This window comes from Hevea brasiliensis, chromosome 18 (assembly GCF_030052815.1).
Source record: "Hevea brasiliensis isolate MT/VB/25A 57/8 chromosome 18, ASM3005281v1, whole genome shotgun sequence".
NCBI lineage: Eukaryota > Viridiplantae > Streptophyta > Magnoliopsida > Malpighiales > Euphorbiaceae > Hevea > Hevea brasiliensis.
Genome location: NC_079510.1, coordinates 49,431,102 through 49,450,459, shown reverse-complemented (window position 1 = coordinate 49,450,459; position 19,358 = coordinate 49,431,102). Strand labels below are relative to the sequence as shown.

At 34.0% G+C, this 19,358-nt stretch overlaps 1 protein-coding gene and 1 pseudogene across 1 annotated transcript; one reads left to right on the top strand and one right to left on the bottom strand.

The window, feature by feature from the left end:
• Window positions 1-1,270: 1,270 nt before the first annotated feature.
• On the bottom strand, window positions 1,271-5,260 carry LOC110635113 (50S ribosomal protein L21, mitochondrial-like; annotated as a pseudogene).
• A 1,189-nt stretch (window positions 5,261-6,449) lies between these two features.
• On the top strand, window positions 6,450-18,529 carry LOC110635136 (vesicle-fusing ATPase-like). Its single transcript, XM_021784354.2, has 21 exons — window positions 6,450-6,846; window positions 7,164-7,259; window positions 7,347-7,428; window positions 7,597-7,647; window positions 8,726-8,896; window positions 9,462-9,616; window positions 9,707-9,815; window positions 10,542-10,641; window positions 10,728-10,783; window positions 11,990-12,055; window positions 12,174-12,256; window positions 14,234-14,367; window positions 15,044-15,254; window positions 15,578-15,709; window positions 15,797-15,857; window positions 15,972-16,031; window positions 16,288-16,346; window positions 16,455-16,542; window positions 17,015-17,137; window positions 17,707-17,772; window positions 18,060-18,529. The coding sequence occupies exons 1-21, from the start codon at window positions 6,665-6,667 to the stop codon at window positions 18,201-18,203; spliced, it is 2,229 nt and encodes a 742-aa protein (XP_021640046.2). The 5' UTR covers window positions 6,450-6,664; the 3' UTR covers window positions 18,204-18,529.
• The last annotated feature ends 829 nt before the right edge of the window (window positions 18,530-19,358 follow it).

Here is a 19,358-nt window from a genome sequence, read left to right as displayed (position 1 = left end):
TTGATGTGTATGTGGTGTGTGTATGGATATGGGTAGGATGAGTAAACGTGGCTAGAGCTTGACTTACCAGGACTCAATCCTTATTATGGATAAGTCAAGATAAGTACGGCTCGAGTTGATCTTGTTGGCCCCGCATTTAGATATTAAGAGAAAGTCTGGCTTTGAGTTAATCTCGCTGGCAGAAGTTGGAACTAAGAGAGCTGTATAGGGGATGACTCCCATATATATATGTGGAGTATAGATTTGACACACAGGTTTATGAATGCTCTAAATTGTCTTTAGTGTGATTATGACTTCACTTGTTTGAATTGTGTAAAGATGCTGCTGTTAAATAGTTATAGAAATTGTAACTAAAATCAATTTCTTAGTGTATAAGTCGAACGCTCACTCTTGTTCACCATAGCTACAGAAGGGCTTTCTTCTTTGCAACTCTAATAACCGCTGTATTTATATTTATGTTATTGATTTAAACTCTAAAACTCCACATGTTCTAGAAATATTTTATTAATTTGAGGCTGCAAAAGATTATTAATTGAAATTATAAACTTAATATTATGTATGTATAATTAAATGGAATGAATATATATATTTTACATGAGGAAGTTGAGCTCCCATTTGATTAAATTGATTGACAGAGAATTGAAAGGGTGAACTAAACTCCTCAAATATATATATATATTATAATCACAGGTCGAGTGAGCTAAAAATCCTCCGCTGGGTTGCCCAATTTATAATCAGACTCTGTCCGGTTGATATTTTAAAAATAGGCTTTGGATATAGACTTTAAGGTTGGACTAAAGAATAGTTAAACTTACTACGAGTTTTGTGGGCCTTATGCTGACCCAAGTCCTAATGTCAGTCCAATCCATAATTTGGGTCGTGACATTATTACTCGGGTATGACCCGTCTGAAAACAGTACATTAGCAACACATATATGGCTAGATATGGCATAAAAAGTTTATTAATTTACCAACGCAAGTATTAGAAAGAATTAAATAGAAATTCATAGATTGGCTCATATTTCAGTAGCCATTTTTCATGCAATAATCACCTTACCTGTCACAATATCAACAGGCACGCCCTTTTGAGTAAATCATGACGTCGCATTATTGTATAATATAATCAGAGTAATTCAATAAAGAGCAACAAGTAATAATTGATTATTCGCGAGGAATTTCTCTACTAAGAACAAGAGTGTACTACTTAGGTGTCATTAGAGGAGTACATACAAACAAAATAAAAAGAAATGCAAAAATTTAGGAGAGGAAATAACATAACCCAGCATGCCAATCCTGCAAAAGGTATGCGGTCAAATGGAGAAATTATTAGCTATCACCAAGAGTCCATGAAAGATAGTTTACATGGAATGTCAAGCTAATAATAAACAGACATATAAACAAGTGGGTTTCGTAAAAATTTAACCACCAAGCAGATTTTTTTTTTAAAACAATTTTAATAACTGAAAATGGTCTATGTGTCTATTATTTATTAGCTTGCCATTCCATATCAACTGCCTACATGGAATAACTGATAAATCAGGAATGAGCCCATCAAATAGAATAAATCAGGAATTAACCCATCAATTAGAATCAGAAAGTTGCAGCTCTGAGATTATAAGCATGGGAAGCCATTATTGTCAACATATGGTCAGAGGAAAATCATTCCTAAGCAGCAACTGCAACCTTTCCTTGTTGCTCAACCACTTTCATTTCTGGTTTCGCAATTCCTTGAATATCAGTTATTCTCAACTTGGTCAGTTCCTGAAACACAGAGGACCATGGGTCAAGATAAAGCAAAACCAAAATACTTGAATTTAACTGAAACTGTTTAGGTAAATGATCTTCAGCTTACCTGGCGATGTACTTTGGTTCGGCAGTAATTCTTCCTTCTGTTCTTCTTGAAATTTGAAAATAATTACTTTTGCATCTAATGCCTGAGAGAAACTGAAGAAACCAAAGTGATTAAATTTCATGTGCATCTAGTAAACAAAATAACACGTTGACCATTAAGACCACACAATTTTTTGTTAACTAAAAGAATTGAAAAAAAAAATGCCACAGCTAACAAGCATATGATGGTTAAAGTAATGTGTTCCTACAGATATCCGACTCGTACAGATTCGAGGCAAAATATCTGGTTAGTGCAACAATATCTCACCAGAGAGAAATCTGTATCTCTTTACCAATTAACAGTTTCCAAATGAACTACTGCACCTGAAATACTTATATTCCAATATTTACAAGATAACATTTTGCCAAATTAAAATTAAGAATGCTCCAATACTTTCTTACTAGTTACCACTATACCAGATTGCCAAACATCCAATTGTTAGTTCCTATAAATAACCATGCCTTCATATAAAGCATATGAATTTACTTTTTAGGTGATTCATCTGGTTTCTGCGCTAACCTTTCATCCATAACCAGTACCATCAACAGGCGTTTTTATGGGTCAGGAATCACATTATACAAAAAACCTCAATCAGCTCAATCCCACATATAGCATCCACCTATCTGATCAGTTTGGCTTCCATTTTAACTTTCCATCAATCGTATAACAATTTCCTACTAAGACAAATTATGAGAGTGAAATTTAATAGAAACCAGCTAGTCAACATAAACAGACAGCAGGTAGGTAGGATTAAGGCTTGTCAAGAGTTTGCCTTAAAAAATTAAATGGGAATAAGGGATGAATCCAAGAAAAGCACAAAAATGAAATGAAAACAATCAAAATCAGGTAAAGCTGAATCCGAAAGTTGTGGAACAAATTCAAAGAAAATGATCAAAGGACTTGAAAGATTTGGGAACAGACAAAGAAAAAGAAAAAGGAAAGAACCCAACCTTTATTTTTATCTCCTTTATCAAAGTACATTACTCTCCAATAAGCAGAGTATTATATAACATAGAGTTACTTGGTCCAGTCTTTCTCTCATATTCTTCCATTAATAAATTGGAAGAAGAGAGAGAGGGTGAAAAAAGTATGGAGTCTTTTCCCAAAAAAAAAAAAAAAAAAAAGCAGAGGCCCCAAAATAGGGATGTTTCACATCACCCATGAATCTATATTCATCCCATTCCTATTATTTTTATTAGCATTTTTTCTCAGAATAGCTTTTCCCACAGACTGTTTTCAAACACCATCCAGCCCAGCGAATATTTTGCCAAGGAGCTATAGGAAATTTGACATATATCTTCATGGAAACTAGTCCAAACCCCACCAACGACAAAACAAATAGACTCAGTGGGGGATTCCAAAAGTAAGACCCAGAGCACACTTATGGCCCAAATTGGCAAGATGATCTTGAACTCATTTCTTTCTCAAGTATAACTTTTGCAGGAAATATTTACTATCAAAACAAAAAATATTAATCAAATTGCCTCAATGGAGAACATGTGGGGTCTAACCCCTTGTACTTGCAATTTGTAAATCCCTAAGCATGTATGGGCATGCATTTTTTATTCTGTGTGTGCATGCTAGTGTGTGAGTGTAAGAAACAGATAGGGCTTAGTCTGCCACACTTGCATGCTCCTCAACAACTGCGTGAACAACTGCATCTAGCACTGTGGGCCTGCCAACAGCTGTTTGAGCACTTGATCCTAACAAGAGAACCTGGTTCAAAATCAACTGCAACAGACAAAATCATGGAAGCATCAACTAAATTTAGTTTTTTGGTAAGAATGTAATGAACCATTTTGTTTAAAAAAATGGCAAATATTCTAGATGACTATATGCAAACTACAGAAGAAAACGTCAAGAAAAACCTCATCAATATCACCTTAGCCCTCAAACATGATGCCTTTGTTCTCCTATTAAAGTAAGGTACAGAGAAAAGAATGCATGAAAAGTTACTGCTGCAAGCCAATGAGAGTAGAGTTGGATATGGGTGACAAAACTTAAGTTCCCCTTATGCATACATGAGAACAAATAAGGGACTTATGGAATAGCATATTTCTTCCCTTTTTTCTTTTACTCTGAAGGTCTGAAGATAGTATAAATTGTCAGTTCCCACTGTTAGGATCAGCTGCATGTCCACTTCACAAGCATGAAAGGAACTAGTTAAATAAAAGCTCAACTCAAAGAAGCCTTGTTTCCGAGCATACTATGGTCACATCACCTCAACTTAGCCTAACAAACGTTTGGCCTGAATTCCTACTAATTCAAGCCCAGCAACTGCATTTAGCCATAAGGGTCCACCATACACCAAGATCATTGCTGCTTCAACATAATATGCTCCAGTATTCAGTCATCTCAGCAACCCCAATCTGCAACCAACACTGAGATATCACTTTTCATGCAAGGGAGCGGTCTGCGTGTCTTCACGGTAGCTGTCCATAATTAGAGTTCTCGTGAATGGTTATTTATAATTCATTGAATTTTGTCTCTCTGCTTATAATCTTAATTAGCATTTTGGAAAATAATCTAACCTTGCGATTAGATGGGGAATTTGAAATGCATAGGTTTTCTTTAGGAAGAGGCAAAACACACGTCAAAAGACAAAAACTCGTAAGATACCAAGCAACAGTAGCAAATCAACAAGCACAAATAAAACTCCCCTTGTCATTTATCTTGCAGAATTTCAATCTCTCAGTGAAAATGCAATCCCCATTGCTCACCTTCAATTGATGAGAACCGATCTACATAAACAAAAATCACATGATCTCAACATCTAAACAAGACCCAAGAGGCCGAGACAAAGAATGGCATGAAATCAAATAAACCTGAACAACAGCGAAAACAGGCTCGTATGGTTTAAAGACACGGTCGGATTTCTGGAGTGGTCCAATCACTTTGCATCCAATAGCCGCAGCCTCGTCTTCCTTCTCATCCGCTGAGTACTCTCTTCTCAAATCAGAACTCGTTGCCTCCGGTCCATCGCTATCCTCTCCCACCGTCTCTTCATCTTCCTCATCGTTCTCGCTTTCGTCGCGAAAATTTGAAGAGAAATGGCGAGGATGGTGGTGAGGCCAGGAGGAACACCGGGTGGAGTCAGCGTTAGAGGAAATGAGATAGGATCTGGAGATAAGGAGGGCTTTGGCAGAAATTTGATTGGGGAGAGAAGGTGGAACTTTGAGTGGGCGATGCAGTGTGGCAGGATTTGAAGAGAGGAGAGCTACGGTTTCACGGATTACGGTGTGGAAACACCGTTTCTGCTCCATGGATGTTGGTGATTTGTGAGCGAGGGTGTGAAAAGCCCGAGCTCAGCTAGGGCAGTGCAGGGCATTTCATTAGGGTTTAGCACACTTGGAAATAGGGTTTTAGGGCGTTGCCTCTATTTGTTTTTCGCCCCATGCAAATACGCTGTCGTTTGACTTTGGTTAGCTTTCACACCATTGAAAATCAGAAAAAGCATTCTTCATTTCCTAGCAAAACATTATATTAGCCTCACTTATGGCTATTGGAGCTCTTAACTTTTAATATATACGACACATATATACACTCCATTTTCTAGGAATTCATAATAAAGAAATATGTTACCTTCATGAAAAATTTGTCAGTTATATGGCAACTATATGAAATTTATCTTGTCTGTTACATAATGTTGAAAAAATTATCCTTTTCAAACAATAAAGGCTTTGGTTCCATCAGTCATCTCTTTATATGCTGTGAATCAGTGTGCTGAAAGTACATGTAAACTTGTTAAATTAATGCTAATGATGTGTTCACCGCATGATAACACTATGATTTTGAGATGATAATATTTAAAGTTTAAGTTTAGAGGACATCAGTTTCATTACCTGTTTCTCGGAATTTTCAGACTATTCCAAGACGGCCACCTCTTGTAGACAAAAAATAATAATAATAATAATAATAAAATAAATAAATTTAATTGCTATAGAAACACTTAATGTCGATAAGAATCACTATAATCAATTTGCATCAATAAACAGATAATTGTGTTTCTCAATTCTGAATAAATACAATTATAGTTCAAATTGAAAAGAAATTTGCAATGGATTGAAAATTATAATAATTTAATTTAATTAATTTCGTGTTATTTATTTTTTATATTTATAATGAAAATTTTTAATTATTTTTAATTTAAAAATTATTTAAAAAATAAAAATAAATATTTATATAATAATTAAATTAAATTATTTTCTTATAAATAATTTATAATAAAGAAAGCCAATGTAATTATTAATCCACCAACACTATTTAGATCAAGTTTTTCAATGTAAATCATAGATTTTATGAGGTTTGATAACTATCCCCTGAATCAATAAGTTTCAATTTAATAATAATAAAATTATTTAGGCCTCCAGTCGGAGTAAAATTAAAATAATAAATAATAAATTTTAATTTAATAATATTAATTGAATATAAAATCTCGAAGTTATATCGGGTGCTGAAAGGAAAATAAAAATCCACTGAACGACGTGTGGATTCGCATACGTGCGGTTTGGGTTTGTCGTTGAAGGCTTGAAGATTCAACCAGTGATTTTGACTACGCTCCCAGCCCACGATTCCCATGCAACCAGGAAAGGCGTAAGTGACAATCACAGCCCCTCCTGATTCGATCCGCGACTTTAAAATTACACGTCTCTCCCGCCCATGGCCCAAATGCTTAAACACTAAGATTGCCTTCGAATCGAAGCAAACCTCTATATTTCTGCTTTTTTATCCGCAAAAGAACGCAAACAGATCTTCACTGGGAAAAAAAGAAAAATGGCTGGCCGTTTCGGTTCTGCTTCTGCTCCTGCGACGATGATCATTACCAACACTCCGGCGCTGGATCTCGCGCTCACTAACCTCGCCTACTGCTCGGCGTCCGATCTCCACAACTTCGCTGTTCCTGGAACCAAGCTCTTCATGGCTTTAATCAACGACTCCTTTGTTCTATCTCTTTCATATCCTTTCATCTGCATTCTCATTTTCTTTTTAATCTAATCTCGTGCGTTTTCTTTTTGGAAATCGAGTCTTCATTTTGAGATAAATTTTGTTGTCCAAGATCAATACCGTGGCATTATTGAAATTCAGAATTTGTGTACTAAGAGAGAATTGGCTTTAATCATGATTAATTCGGAGTTGCGTAATTTGCTGCTATTTCTCTTGCGTTTAGAACCACTTTAATCTAATTCAATATTGAAGGAGAGCATGTATTTGAGATGAGGTTGAATCATGTAATTTCTCTTTCCATCTTTTTGTGGCCTTAACTAATAATTACTCCTCACGAAAACATTCGTCCTGGTAATATTGCCCTGAATTCTATTCAACGTCGGCATGCAAGAGTTTCTACTGGAGACTCGATTTCTGTGAGAAGGTTCGAATTGACTATACCTCATGCCCTGCTTATCTTTCACCATTACCGATTTCTAATTATTTAATTATTCTTCTGATAATTCTTTAGGTTTATTCCTCCTGATAATTTTAACCTTGCATTGCTGACACTTGAGCTGGAATTTGTGAAGAAGGGTACTAAGAACGAACAAGTATGTAGGCCAGCAACTTATTTTGTTTCCCTCTTTTGTGTCTACTAATTTTGAGTCTTAGGAATGGTCATTTATCTATCGGGGGAAATTATCCTCAGAATCAGTAAAGTTCGTATAGCTTCTTTCATGTAGGATAGCAGTAATGAATATTTTTATGTTGTTCTGTAGGTGGATGCTATTTTACTGGCCAACCAACTCAGAAAGAGATTTATTAACCAGGTAGAATTATTACTTGTCCACTGAGTATTAATTATGCTTGTGAATATTACATGTTTGTTTATTGGCTGAATTTGATTTCAATTTCTTTTTTTCTTTTAGCTGTCAAAACTTAAAATTTAGACTGGAACCATTTTGATTACCGCAGTTTTCTAACTATTAGTTGTTGACGAAAATAAGGGGAACTTTGAAAAGATGCTTATGCCAATTAGATGATTGCTGCTACGTTATATTGGAATTTGCAGAATTGATATGAAAATGCTCATAAATTGGCTATAACTGAATTTAAAGCAAATATTGAGAATTTAGAGCTTGTACCTATTGTGCACTAGATCTGAGCTCTTTAGGAGGGCTTGATCTTGTGCAGTGAGGACTGATGACAGTTTTAACAGCAATTAGATTTTGATATTTGTAGAAGATGATTTGTGGATGAGGTGGGATATGTGTGGTTTCATAAATAAAAGATGTAATGGCTTATAATTTATATAGTACATGACCCTGGATGGATTTTCAACGGTGGGATTGTTTCATGTGGCTGATGCCGATTAAAATTAGAGATTTGTTCCTTCTACAAGAATGCTAGTGCAGGTAGTTGCTTGTTCGGATTGCTTATTGTTTGTATCATATTATTGCCATGCCCGTCAAGGATAAAAAAACGAAAGAACTATTTGACAAGTCAGTGTGAAAAAAAAGTAAACTATTGTTTAAGTGATTGAATTTTCATTATGAATAGATGTGTAATTTTGAAGAGATTTGCCAGAATTATGAGTTTGTTCTTTGCTTCTGCCCATTTTCTATCACATAAAATGGGCTCTGTGAAGCTAGCAGGTTTGTAATGTAGTGGGCTAACTATAGAAACAGTATAGGATTGGACATGATCACATTTGTTCATAAAACCATGACTACTCATCTTTTGCTGTTATCATTGCCTTTCTCTATCACTCCCTCTGTAATTAGATACAAATGACCAGACTTTATTTTTCAATTTTGTTCAGTTGTTCTTATGGAGTCTAGTTTTATTCCATAATAATCTTTGGGGCATATTTTGTTTCCTTATGGAATATGATATTATGTTATGCAGGTTATGACGACAGGTCAAAGAGTGTCATTTGAATATCATGGAAACAATTATATTTTTACAGTCAATCAAGCTGTTGTAGAGGGCCAAGAAAAATCTAATGATATGGAAAGAGGGATGGTTTCAGGTGACACCTACTTCATCTTTGAATCATCAAATTCAAGTGGCATAAAGGTCAATTTGAATATCTATATTGTCAGCTTATTATTTGTTCTTTTTGTTCAACATTTCTTTATATTCTTTTACAACTGCTGATTTCTAGATTTTTTTAATTTTTAGATGGTGAAATTTACTATTGTAGATTTTAATGGCATGACCTGAATGTAGATTTCATGCTCCTTACTTTTTCCTCACTTCGATGTTTCGATTTCACATGCTTTTTTTTTTAAAATGCATGATGAGTTAAATTATTTTTCTTTATTTGCTGTTGATAATGCTTTTTTTATTTTCTATATATCTGTAATGATTTTCAGATCTGAGACTTTCCTGCAGTAGTCTGTATGATGCATGAAACAGTACAGTTTTATATTTACCTGGCAAATGCATGCTTACATGACATGATGATAGACATATGTAAAAATTGAATTTGTTCTACTAATTTTTCTTAATTCTCAATATTCTTTTAATTGTAGTTCTTATCTATTTGATATGATGACCCAGTGTGGATAATACATTTCTCACTCTCTGCTGGATTCTGGTTGCAAACTGTAGTGATACTTTGATATGTGTTGTCACTCAGGTTGTTAATCAACGTGAAGCAGCCAGTAGTAACATCTTTAGGCATAAGGAGTTCAATCTTCAGTCACTTGGTATAGGTGGCTTAAGTGCAGAGTTTGCAGATATATTTAGAAGAGCTTTTGCCTCTCGAGTTTTTCCACCCCATGTGACAAGCAAGTAATATGACTAATTCCTTAAGTTATGCATCTACATCTTGGAATTTATACATTTATGTTCTTAGTAATAATGAAGCACTTGATGCTCCAGGTTGGGGATTAAACACGTAAAAGGCATGCTGCTTTATGGGCCTCCTGGTACTGGAAAAACTCTCATGGCTCGTCAAATTGGGAAAATGTTGAATGGGAGGGAACCAAAGGTTTGGACAAGATCTTTCTCTTGTTTTATGTTTGATTTACTAGAATTGCTCTTTGTGGCTAGTGTCATCTAATATTTGCAGTATTCTTTATCTTCTAATTCTAGACTCCTGAGGTTTCATTTTATTTTTTATGTTTAGATGTTCAATGGATGTTGTAGAATTGGCTTTAATGATATCTTGAACCATTTATATGGTGATCATTATTTTGCTAATCCTGTTTACATGACCCACTGGTGCATTGAACTGATTGATGTTTTTGCTACTTTTCTATGAGCGATAGAATATGGTAGACATTTTTGGTTCATTGTGCATATGAAATATTAAGGGATCTTATGAGCCATGCATTTTAGTGTTTGACCTGAAGTATAATATGGTCTGGTTACTTATTGTAAAGTGTAATATGCTTTGGAATGGCATCAAAGAGTTTTATGTAGCCAAAACTAATCTGATTGAGATTCAGCACAGTGTTGACTTTTGTTTCAATTGAATTACTCTGGTGACAGTGTTTTTCCCCCTTGTCTGTTGGTATATATTCCTTCACTAATTGTAAGAAATATGCTAGATTGTAGTCCCAACCGCTTTTCTTTGTGCTAGTTAATTAAGATCATGTTTAAAATCTGTGAACATGTGCACATGCTTTCTGTGATGGAACAGAACAACTATTTTGTGTGTAGTTAGTTATTTTTATCCACTGACACCACTGTTTTTTGGTTGAAATTGTGCTAGATTGTTAATGGCCCTGAAGTCTTGAGCAAGTTTGTTGGTGAAACTGAAAAGAATGTTAGAGACCTGTTTACAGATGCTGAAAATGATCAAAGGACACATGGTAAGGACCTTTATGAATAGAGTGTTATTTAGGTATCATTTTATTTTTCCTTAATGATAATGGTATCACATTCTTTTACTTTTCAGGGGACCAAAGTGATTTGCATGTAATAATTTTTGATGAGATTGATGCTATATGTAAGGTATGGGATTTCTCAACTCTATTACATTAGATGTACCTTTTAATAGACCAAGAGTGGCTCTGCTGGAATTTACTGTTATCCAGTCAAAACTGATAGCAATTCTGTCTTTTGCACTGTTGTAATTTTGTAACATTTTACTTTTTAAACATTTCTCATGGGTTAAATTTATACTAGACCAATCGAAGTTATTGATCACATAAGGCTGAATACAGGACAGGATAATAATTAGGTCAACTAAATCTTTTGAAATCAGAAATATCACATATATTATGTATTTTTGTGGCTTTGTTTAATATTGTTGTTGTTGAAATCTCATTGCCCATTCACACTGTTTCATGTCCAAGCTGTGGAATTTTTCATGTGGCTCTGTTAAATGGCCATTGTTTGTGAGAATAAGCTTGCCATTCCTGGTGGCAATATTAATTGGGACATCTATGTGCTGTTGTATTCTCCTTATTAATGATAATTTTATTTTAAGTTTTGTTGCATAGATGGATATATTGAGAATTTCTCATCTGTTTACTAACTTGTACTTGTTTGTTTCTAGAAGAATAATGTCCCTTTCGAGAGATGTCACCCATTTTATGGCTATTGTATAAAGGGAGGCCTTGAATTGGTGCCCACCAAGTCAGCTTCTTTCCAATTCAGTGAGAAAATTACACAGATAACCTGAAATTGTGGCTAACTAATTATAATAAGGGGTAAACTAGTAGTAAAATTCAATCTTAAAATTGGAGAAGAAATTGGAGAAGCATATACTGGTATTCAGAAAGGAATGATTGAAAAAGAAAAGATGAACATATAAACAAAGGGGAAAACCTATTGTAAAGCGAGTTAATGAGTGTGTGAACTTGTGTTAAAGGGTGTGTTGTGGAGAATTGTTCTCTAGGAGTTGTAGATGAGAGGGAGACACAAAATCTGTGGTGTTTCTTGAAAAAGATATTCCCAACTTGGATTCTAATTGATGCTTAACCTTTAAGGAAATTATTTTGTGTGCTTATATTTAGTGCTTAAACGGCCTCCATTGTGTTTCTAATGCTGGAATTCTCGCATCTACATGAAAATCTGTCCATGAACCAATGCTCATGCATATTCACGTGCATTGGATTTGAGATGTTTGCTTATGTAAATATGAGAGATTTTTTTTTTTTTAATAGGAAGACTATAAGGCATGCCTTTGTTTATTATTATTTCCTTTTTCTGTAGTCAAGAGGATCAACAAGAGATGGCACAGGAGTTCATGATAGTATTGTGAACCAGCTACTTACAAAGGTCAGTAATCAATTTTAAGTGCATTCTAAAGGGTCATTATACTCTATATATGCTGATTTTGATGTGAGAATTGACAAGAAATGTCATCAGCTTGATCAAAAGACTACTTGCTTTTCAGATAGATGGTGTGGAGTCTCTGAATAATGTTCTACTTATTGGAATGACCAACAGAAAGGATTTGCTTGATGAAGCACTTTTGAGGTTACTTTCTTTCTCATTTTCTCTAGTCCATATTATTTAAACATGTTCACATAAGCATGGGTGGAAAATAATATTGGAAGTTAGCGGATGTTTGGTTGAAAACCTTTATAGAGTTTTAGTTATTTATTGGCTCCCATGCGAGAATAATAAGCTGTTGGATAGAAAATGTGCAGAGCATAAATAGCTATTTTATGTTATAAATTGTTTCGCTGGTTTTACAACCCCGCAAGTATACGGATCGCTAACAAGTAATAAAGTTATGAGTAGAGTATCGTTCCCATGAGGAATTTGATTAGTAAGTACCAATCTACACAATAATTTTGATTGTCTAGGCTATCGAATACTTAGAGAATAAAGTTTGTTAACCTTAAACACTAGAATGGTAAACTTAAAATGAAATGATTTATTTGAAACAATTCTGGAATAGATTTCACACTTGAATCTTACTAGGGATGTTATCTCGTTTATTTACTGAATTAAGGATTGTTTTCCTTGATGGAAATCAGTCCTAAGTTATCCTAAATCCTCTCTCAAGGCACTTAGGGTGTATTCTAATTAACTCAAACTCGACTTTCGTGGTGATCAAATTAATTAAAATCATTTAAGATCTTTGACCAATTTTGAAGTTCCACAAAGATATCAGCCTATGTCTAGGTCAGAATTCCTAGGTTCAAGATCTTGATTTTCTAATATTAATCTTCAACTTTCAGTTCTTCAATTAACATCTACAATCATGGCTAAGTGGGTACCAGCACATAGCATGCATTAAAATCACAAGAAATTAAATCAAGGAACGAATCTCAAATCCAATAAATAAAACTTAGTGTTCATTCATAATAATAATCACAAGTATTACTTTCCCAAATCCAGAATAAGAAAACTACTCACTCATGGTGAGTTCAACAAATATCATGATAAAAATTAAAAACAGTAAAAAGAAAATCATGTAGAAGAAATAAAACAATAAAAATCTATCTAGGGAGATGAAATGAAGGAACCGAAGAGAGTTTGCAGTTTTGATCTTGTGGAGCTTCAGCTAGAAAACTCCTTTTGGTACTGATGTTTCTCTCCTTGAAACGGCTGGAGAGAGCGCAGAGTGTGGATTTCTCTCCTTCAAAACTCCTCAAAAGTGCTGTCAAAAGATAAAAGAGAGCCTCTTTTTCTGATGTTTTCTCTTCTATTTATAATGGTTGCTCTAGGGTTAGGTCATTTTGAGTCCAAAAGGCTTTAGGAGTCTCATTTGAATCAGAAAACAAGAGCGAAAATTCGAGTTATAAAACTAGTTACCACATAGTACACGGCCCGTGTGTCACTACAAGGCCCAGGGCCGTGTAACTTGCTAGAGTGGAACTGCGGAGTCTTGCATTGGCACAGAGAGTTACACGGGTCTGCGCCAACTACACGGGCTTGGTTACACAGGCCGTGTACTTTTGTTCCCATAAGGTTCTTCAAGCTTGTGCCTGGCAAAGACTTACACGGGTCCCTACAGATTACAAGGATCTAATTACACGACCCGTGTACTTTTTTTTCTCTATTGGCTATCTGGCTTTCTTCTGGTAGAAGGTTACACGGGTCTGGGGTTTAACTTACACGACCCGTATACTTTGTGTCAGCAGCAATACTCAGTCTCTTGACCTCTCCTAGCTTCTTTTTACACTCCTATACTGTGGGGTTTCACCCAAACACCTAAAATGATGCAGAAAATATGGAATTAAGGGCTTGACAATAGAAATTACAAAAATTAATGAAATCAACTACTATGCATGAAAATACTTGCCTAAATGCTATGAGATAGTATACAAATATGCTTAAAAACATCTATATAATTCAAGTGTATCATAAATTATGCAAGGAATTATTTTCTTTTTTACTTCTCATGTGTTTGGCTATGGGCAACAGACTAATCTACTTGAAACAAATATTCTTTGACAAATTCCTTGACCATATGATTGAACCTTTGAATTTTTTGGTTTGTAGACCTGGACGATTGGAGGTTCAAGTTGAGATAAGCCTTCCTGATGAAAATGGTCGTTTGCAAATTCTTCAAATTCATACAAACAAGATGAAAGAGAATTCTTTTCTGACTCCTGATGTGAACCTTCAAGAGCTTGGTATTGTGTTCCTAATGCATTCTTGCGGGATTTAATTAAATTTTGGACGGAATTGTATATTATCCTGCATGTTTATTTGGATATTGAATCTAGATAAAATAAGGTATGCAAATTCTTAAAATCTATAGAAGGGATGTTGTATTATCAGGATTTCCAAATTATCAGTTACTATTGAAAATAAAGTAACTTTCTTTTAGGAGGCCTGGGGTTAAATAGGAGTGGTGTTGGACCTGTTGATACTGTAGTATGAGTGATGATATGAAGAAACTCATCTTTTTTAGAACTCATGGTTTCCTCATAAAGATCAGGATGAGGATACTGTGAGTTGATGAAAATTGTTTTAGGGAAGAAAAGTTCCAATTCCACTTTCCAACTTCAAATGGATTGGTTTAGTGTGATTTGGAAGATAACAATATGCTGAGAATTATTCATGCATGAAATCATCGTTCTTGATCTAGGCCTTCTCCGCTTAGAGATGGATGAGAATGATTACCTTGAAAGTTGAAACCTTACATATGTGTATTCTTTTAAAGTTTCTTCAATTAATTTTTGAGATGTTGAGTTGCTGACTATTATTAGAGCTCAACTGCTTACCAAAAAATAAATTATGAACTCTATCAATGTATCTACAAAGGATTTGAGGACCTTGTTTGTAAATTGTAGTATTTTTGTACAGCTGCTTGGACCAAAAATTACAGTGGGGCGGAACTTGAAGGTGTCGTAAAAAGTGCAGTGTCATTTGCTTTAAATAGACAACTAAATATGGATGATCTTACCAAGCCAGTAGATGAAGAGAATATTAAAGTTGCAATGGATGATTTCCTACATGCACTCCAAGAAATTGTTCCTGCATTTGGGGCCTCCACTGATGACCTTGAACGATGCAGGTAGAGTAAAAATCAGTGTACTTTAGCGAATCAAAAGGTTTATTTACTTGATAGTTTAGTATATTATAAATCATCTTTGTAGGCCATATGGCAGGCTTTCAAGAATTCATCAATCTTGGTAATGATGGTGTGAATCTCACTTCAGCCTTTTGAATATTTCATAATCTTGAACTTAAATCTCTAGGCATTCAGAGACAAATACTTAATTTTGCATGGAATACATAAATAATTTCTGTTAAACCTAACATATGAGATAGCTTTAAATAGAACCTATCTTTGTCTAACATTAATGCCTAAATTTTGCCACATGTTGTGACTTCTAGACTTAATGGCATGGTGGAATGTGGTGATCGACATGACCATATTCATCATAGAGCTAGGCTACTGGTGGACCAAGTTAAAGTTAGTAAAGGAAGTCCACTTGTTACTTGCCTTCTGGAGGGCCCAAGTGGCAGGTAGTAAAGGTCCTTATTTTATTTTATATTTAAGTTTATTTGATCAGCTGTGAATTGTTTGAATTTTAATTTAATTGTCTTGGACAGTGGTAAAACTGCTTTGGCAGCTACTGTTGGCATTGACAGTGATTTTCCATATGTGAAGATAGTAAGTACTTTCCTATTTTGTATATTCTCATTCTCACTTTGAAGAATCTTTTTTATTTTCATTTATATATTCTTTATTTCTAACTTCAGAAATTTCTATTTCTAATTTTGGTAGGTCTCAGCTGAATCAATGATTGGCCTTCATGAGAGCACTAAATGTGCACAGATTGTTAAGGTTTGTTAATGGCCAGTTCAAGCCCTATTCTTCAAAGTCTCAAGAGAATCTAGGGTTTCCTCCCCTTTCTATTTTCCCCCTTTTAAATAAGGAATTTCACTTGACTTTGATTTATAACTTTGCTCATACTTACAGACAACTGTGTTCTATCCATATTGAATTGGTAACTATATGGATTTGTTGGTTTACTTTCATGTGGTACATTGATTCCTTTATTGTGTAAATTATAAAGCCTTGTATAACTTGTATTTAATAGGTGTTTGAAGATGCATACAAGTCACCACTAAGCATTATAATTCTTGATGACATTGAGAGGTATATGCTTCTATGATTGAAATTTCATTCACTTTAGTCGTATGAGCCCTGTTGCGTCTTAAAGTAGTACTTTTTTGTGATTATATGATACTTTAATTGTTGTTCCAGACTACTGGAGTATGTTGCCATTGGACCACGCTTTTCAAATTTGATTTCTCAGACATTGTTGGTTCTTCTTAAACGTCTTCCTCCAAAGGTTTACTTTCTCTCTTGCCTTTTTGGCTGCAATTGAAGAACTGTAATATATTTTTCATGATCATGTCTCCTTTTCTGGGCTCAATGGAACGTTAAATCTGCAGAGAGAGAGAGAGAGAGAATTCTTCCTGGCTTTATGGTCAGATTGAATTTTATATGTAGCGGTAAAACAATGTGTGTGTGTGTGCATCTGACTCTCTCCATGTCTCTGGGGCAGTGTTTGGACCTAGGACCTTTGGAATGGTCATAGCAACATCAATGAGTGCTTTTTTATCATCTGCTTATCATCCATTGACTTTTTTAAGGTCTGTGGATGCTGGTGCAGCAACATCATTATTTGATAAAATATCCTACATGTATTTATATATCTTACATCTTCTGCTCTGTTTATTTAATCATTTGTGGTATATGGTAATTTGGTAGTTTTTCTGACCTTGCCAAGCATGATCTTATCTTTTGAACTTTATGTTCAGGGAAAGAAACTTATGGTGATAGGGACAACAAGTGAAGTCAGCTTTTTAGATTCAATTGGAATTTGTGATGCTTTCTCCGTCACTTACCATGTTCCCACATTGAAGGCAGAAGATGCAAAGAAGGTAAGCAATTTGCTTTTATTTCTTTTGCTGCTTGGTTTCGTTTCTTTATCATCGTACTGGGCAATTGTAGGAGGGATGAGAAACATAGGATTTGGTAATTTGCTGATTAATATTGAAGACCAGCATTTACAAAAGCTTGCTGTTTTGATCTAATTCTTGTTAGCATTTATATGGTTTTTACACTGCAAAAATGATGGGGGAAACAGGCATCCATTCAAACAAAAAAAAAAAGGAAAAAGGAAAAAAGAAGGCTTCTCATCACTTGCTTTTTGTTTGCATGGGAAATTCTTTCACTTCTAGCTTGACCAGAAATTCTAACTAATCTAAAACTGCCCTAGAGGCTGAAGATGGCTTATTTATTATCAGAAATTACCTTGTAAAGTGATATCCGATTGATGCTACTGAAGAGATGTTGGCACTGCACCATGGATGCCATGTAGTCTGTGTGTGTAGTTTCATTCCTAGCTGATTTATGGATTCTGGAGGGTCATAACGGAGAATATATTTCACAAAATATAGACTCATTTTTCTAAGTTTAGCTTCATGTAAATTTTCACTTTTCCTTCCAGGTACTGCGACAACTAAATGTTTTTGCTGAAGGAGATGTTGATGCGGCCACAGAAGCATTGAATGATGTAAGCTTCATTATTATCCTAAAATGCTCTTTTTCTTTTTTGTTCTTTTTATTTGACAAATTGTTTCTAAATTTTATTTTTGGATGCTACCCAAAACTGAGAGAATTAAATGAGATGCAATTGGGTTAGATTTTAGTATTTATCCATTAGGACTTGCGTTTAATTGGCTGTGCTGATTGCCTCTGGAAACCATGGTTTTTTTTATATTTTTTATTTCAATGAAAATTTTTTGGATCCATACTGATACTCTTTTATTAATCTTATTTCTGTTAAATTTCACTATATAGATGCCGATCAAGAAAATATATATGTTGATTGAGATGGCAGCCCAAGGTGAGCAAGGAGGTGCTGCAGAAGCAATCTACTCTGGCAAACAAAAGATCAAGATTGCCCATTTTTATGATTGCCTTCAAGATGTCGTACGATACTAATCCAGTCTCCTTTCCTTTGCCTCCCCCACTCCAGCCTTCCCCTCTTCTATTTTTTGACAGCTTCTTGCCCCCGCGCGCGGCCCGCGCGCCCCTCTGTTTTTTTCTTTTTAATTTAGCATATGTTTTTCTCAATCTTTTGAGGCATTAAAATTTGAATTAGGCATGTGAAGTTTGATGGATGTTTGAAAGTTGAGAAGGATACCAAATAGTAGGTTAATATTTATGCCTATGAGGATTGAGAAATTACTAATCATGTAATGTCTGCTTATGTGTTCTTTTTATTGTTCTTTAACAGTTTAATTAACTATTATGAATTTTTCTAACAATTATTTTTGTCATAGTTGTAGTTTCATATAATGGTAATGAACTAGAACAAAATTTATAGTAGTTCAATTGATAAAATATTTAAATATTAGGTAAATCGATATTATAATTTTTTTGTTTTACTTTCTCTCTAGTCCCTTAGACATTCAACTACATGAAATAGTTCATGGTTTTATTATTATAATAATTAACAAATAAAAATAAATTATTAAAATTATTTTCAAAAATAAAATTTATTACCGTAATCTTAAATTTAAAAAAGCATTTATAAACTAATATATATTTTTCATAACATTAAATACTCATTAAGAATTTGAACTTTATATTTTCTTCAAAACATTAAAAAAGAAAAAGAAAAAAAAGAAAAAAATATATATATAAAAATAGAAGGAGCGAACTAACAAAATGCATAAATTATACAAAAAGTGTTTAATATTATAAAATTATAAGTTCAAATCTACAATAAGATAAAAATAAAATAGATGTATATGATGAAACTACAAAGAGATCAAATCGATATAGTTGGGGTATGTACTAAGCTAATTTAGTTACTATGTATATATAATTTTTTTTTCATGCATTCTTCATATTGATTAGTTTTTATAAGAATTACCATTTAAATATTAAATATAATATTTATACATTTCTAATATTCTGTATGTTAATTTATTTTACAGGCAATATTTTTCAGTTTCAATCTTATAATTTTTTTTAATTATATCTAATCAATATATATTCTATAAAAGAATCTTTTATTAAATAATCACACGTGTCAGAAAAAATTAATTAATAAATAAATAATAGGTTTAGAGGTTAGTTGCATTTGATTGT

Coding starts and splice junctions, on each gene's coding strand:
- LOC110635136 (XM_021784354.2), top strand. CDS start 6,665: ATGGCTGGCCGTTTCGGTTCTGCTTCTGCTCCTGCGACGATGATCATT. Junction 9,617..9,706: donor CCACCCCATGTGACAAGCAA/GTAATATGACTA, acceptor TTGATGCTCCAG/GTTGGGGATTAAACACGTAA. Junction 10,784..11,989: donor AGATTGATGCTATATGTAAG/GTATGGGATTTC, acceptor CTTTTTCTGTAG/TCAAGAGGATCAACAAGAGA.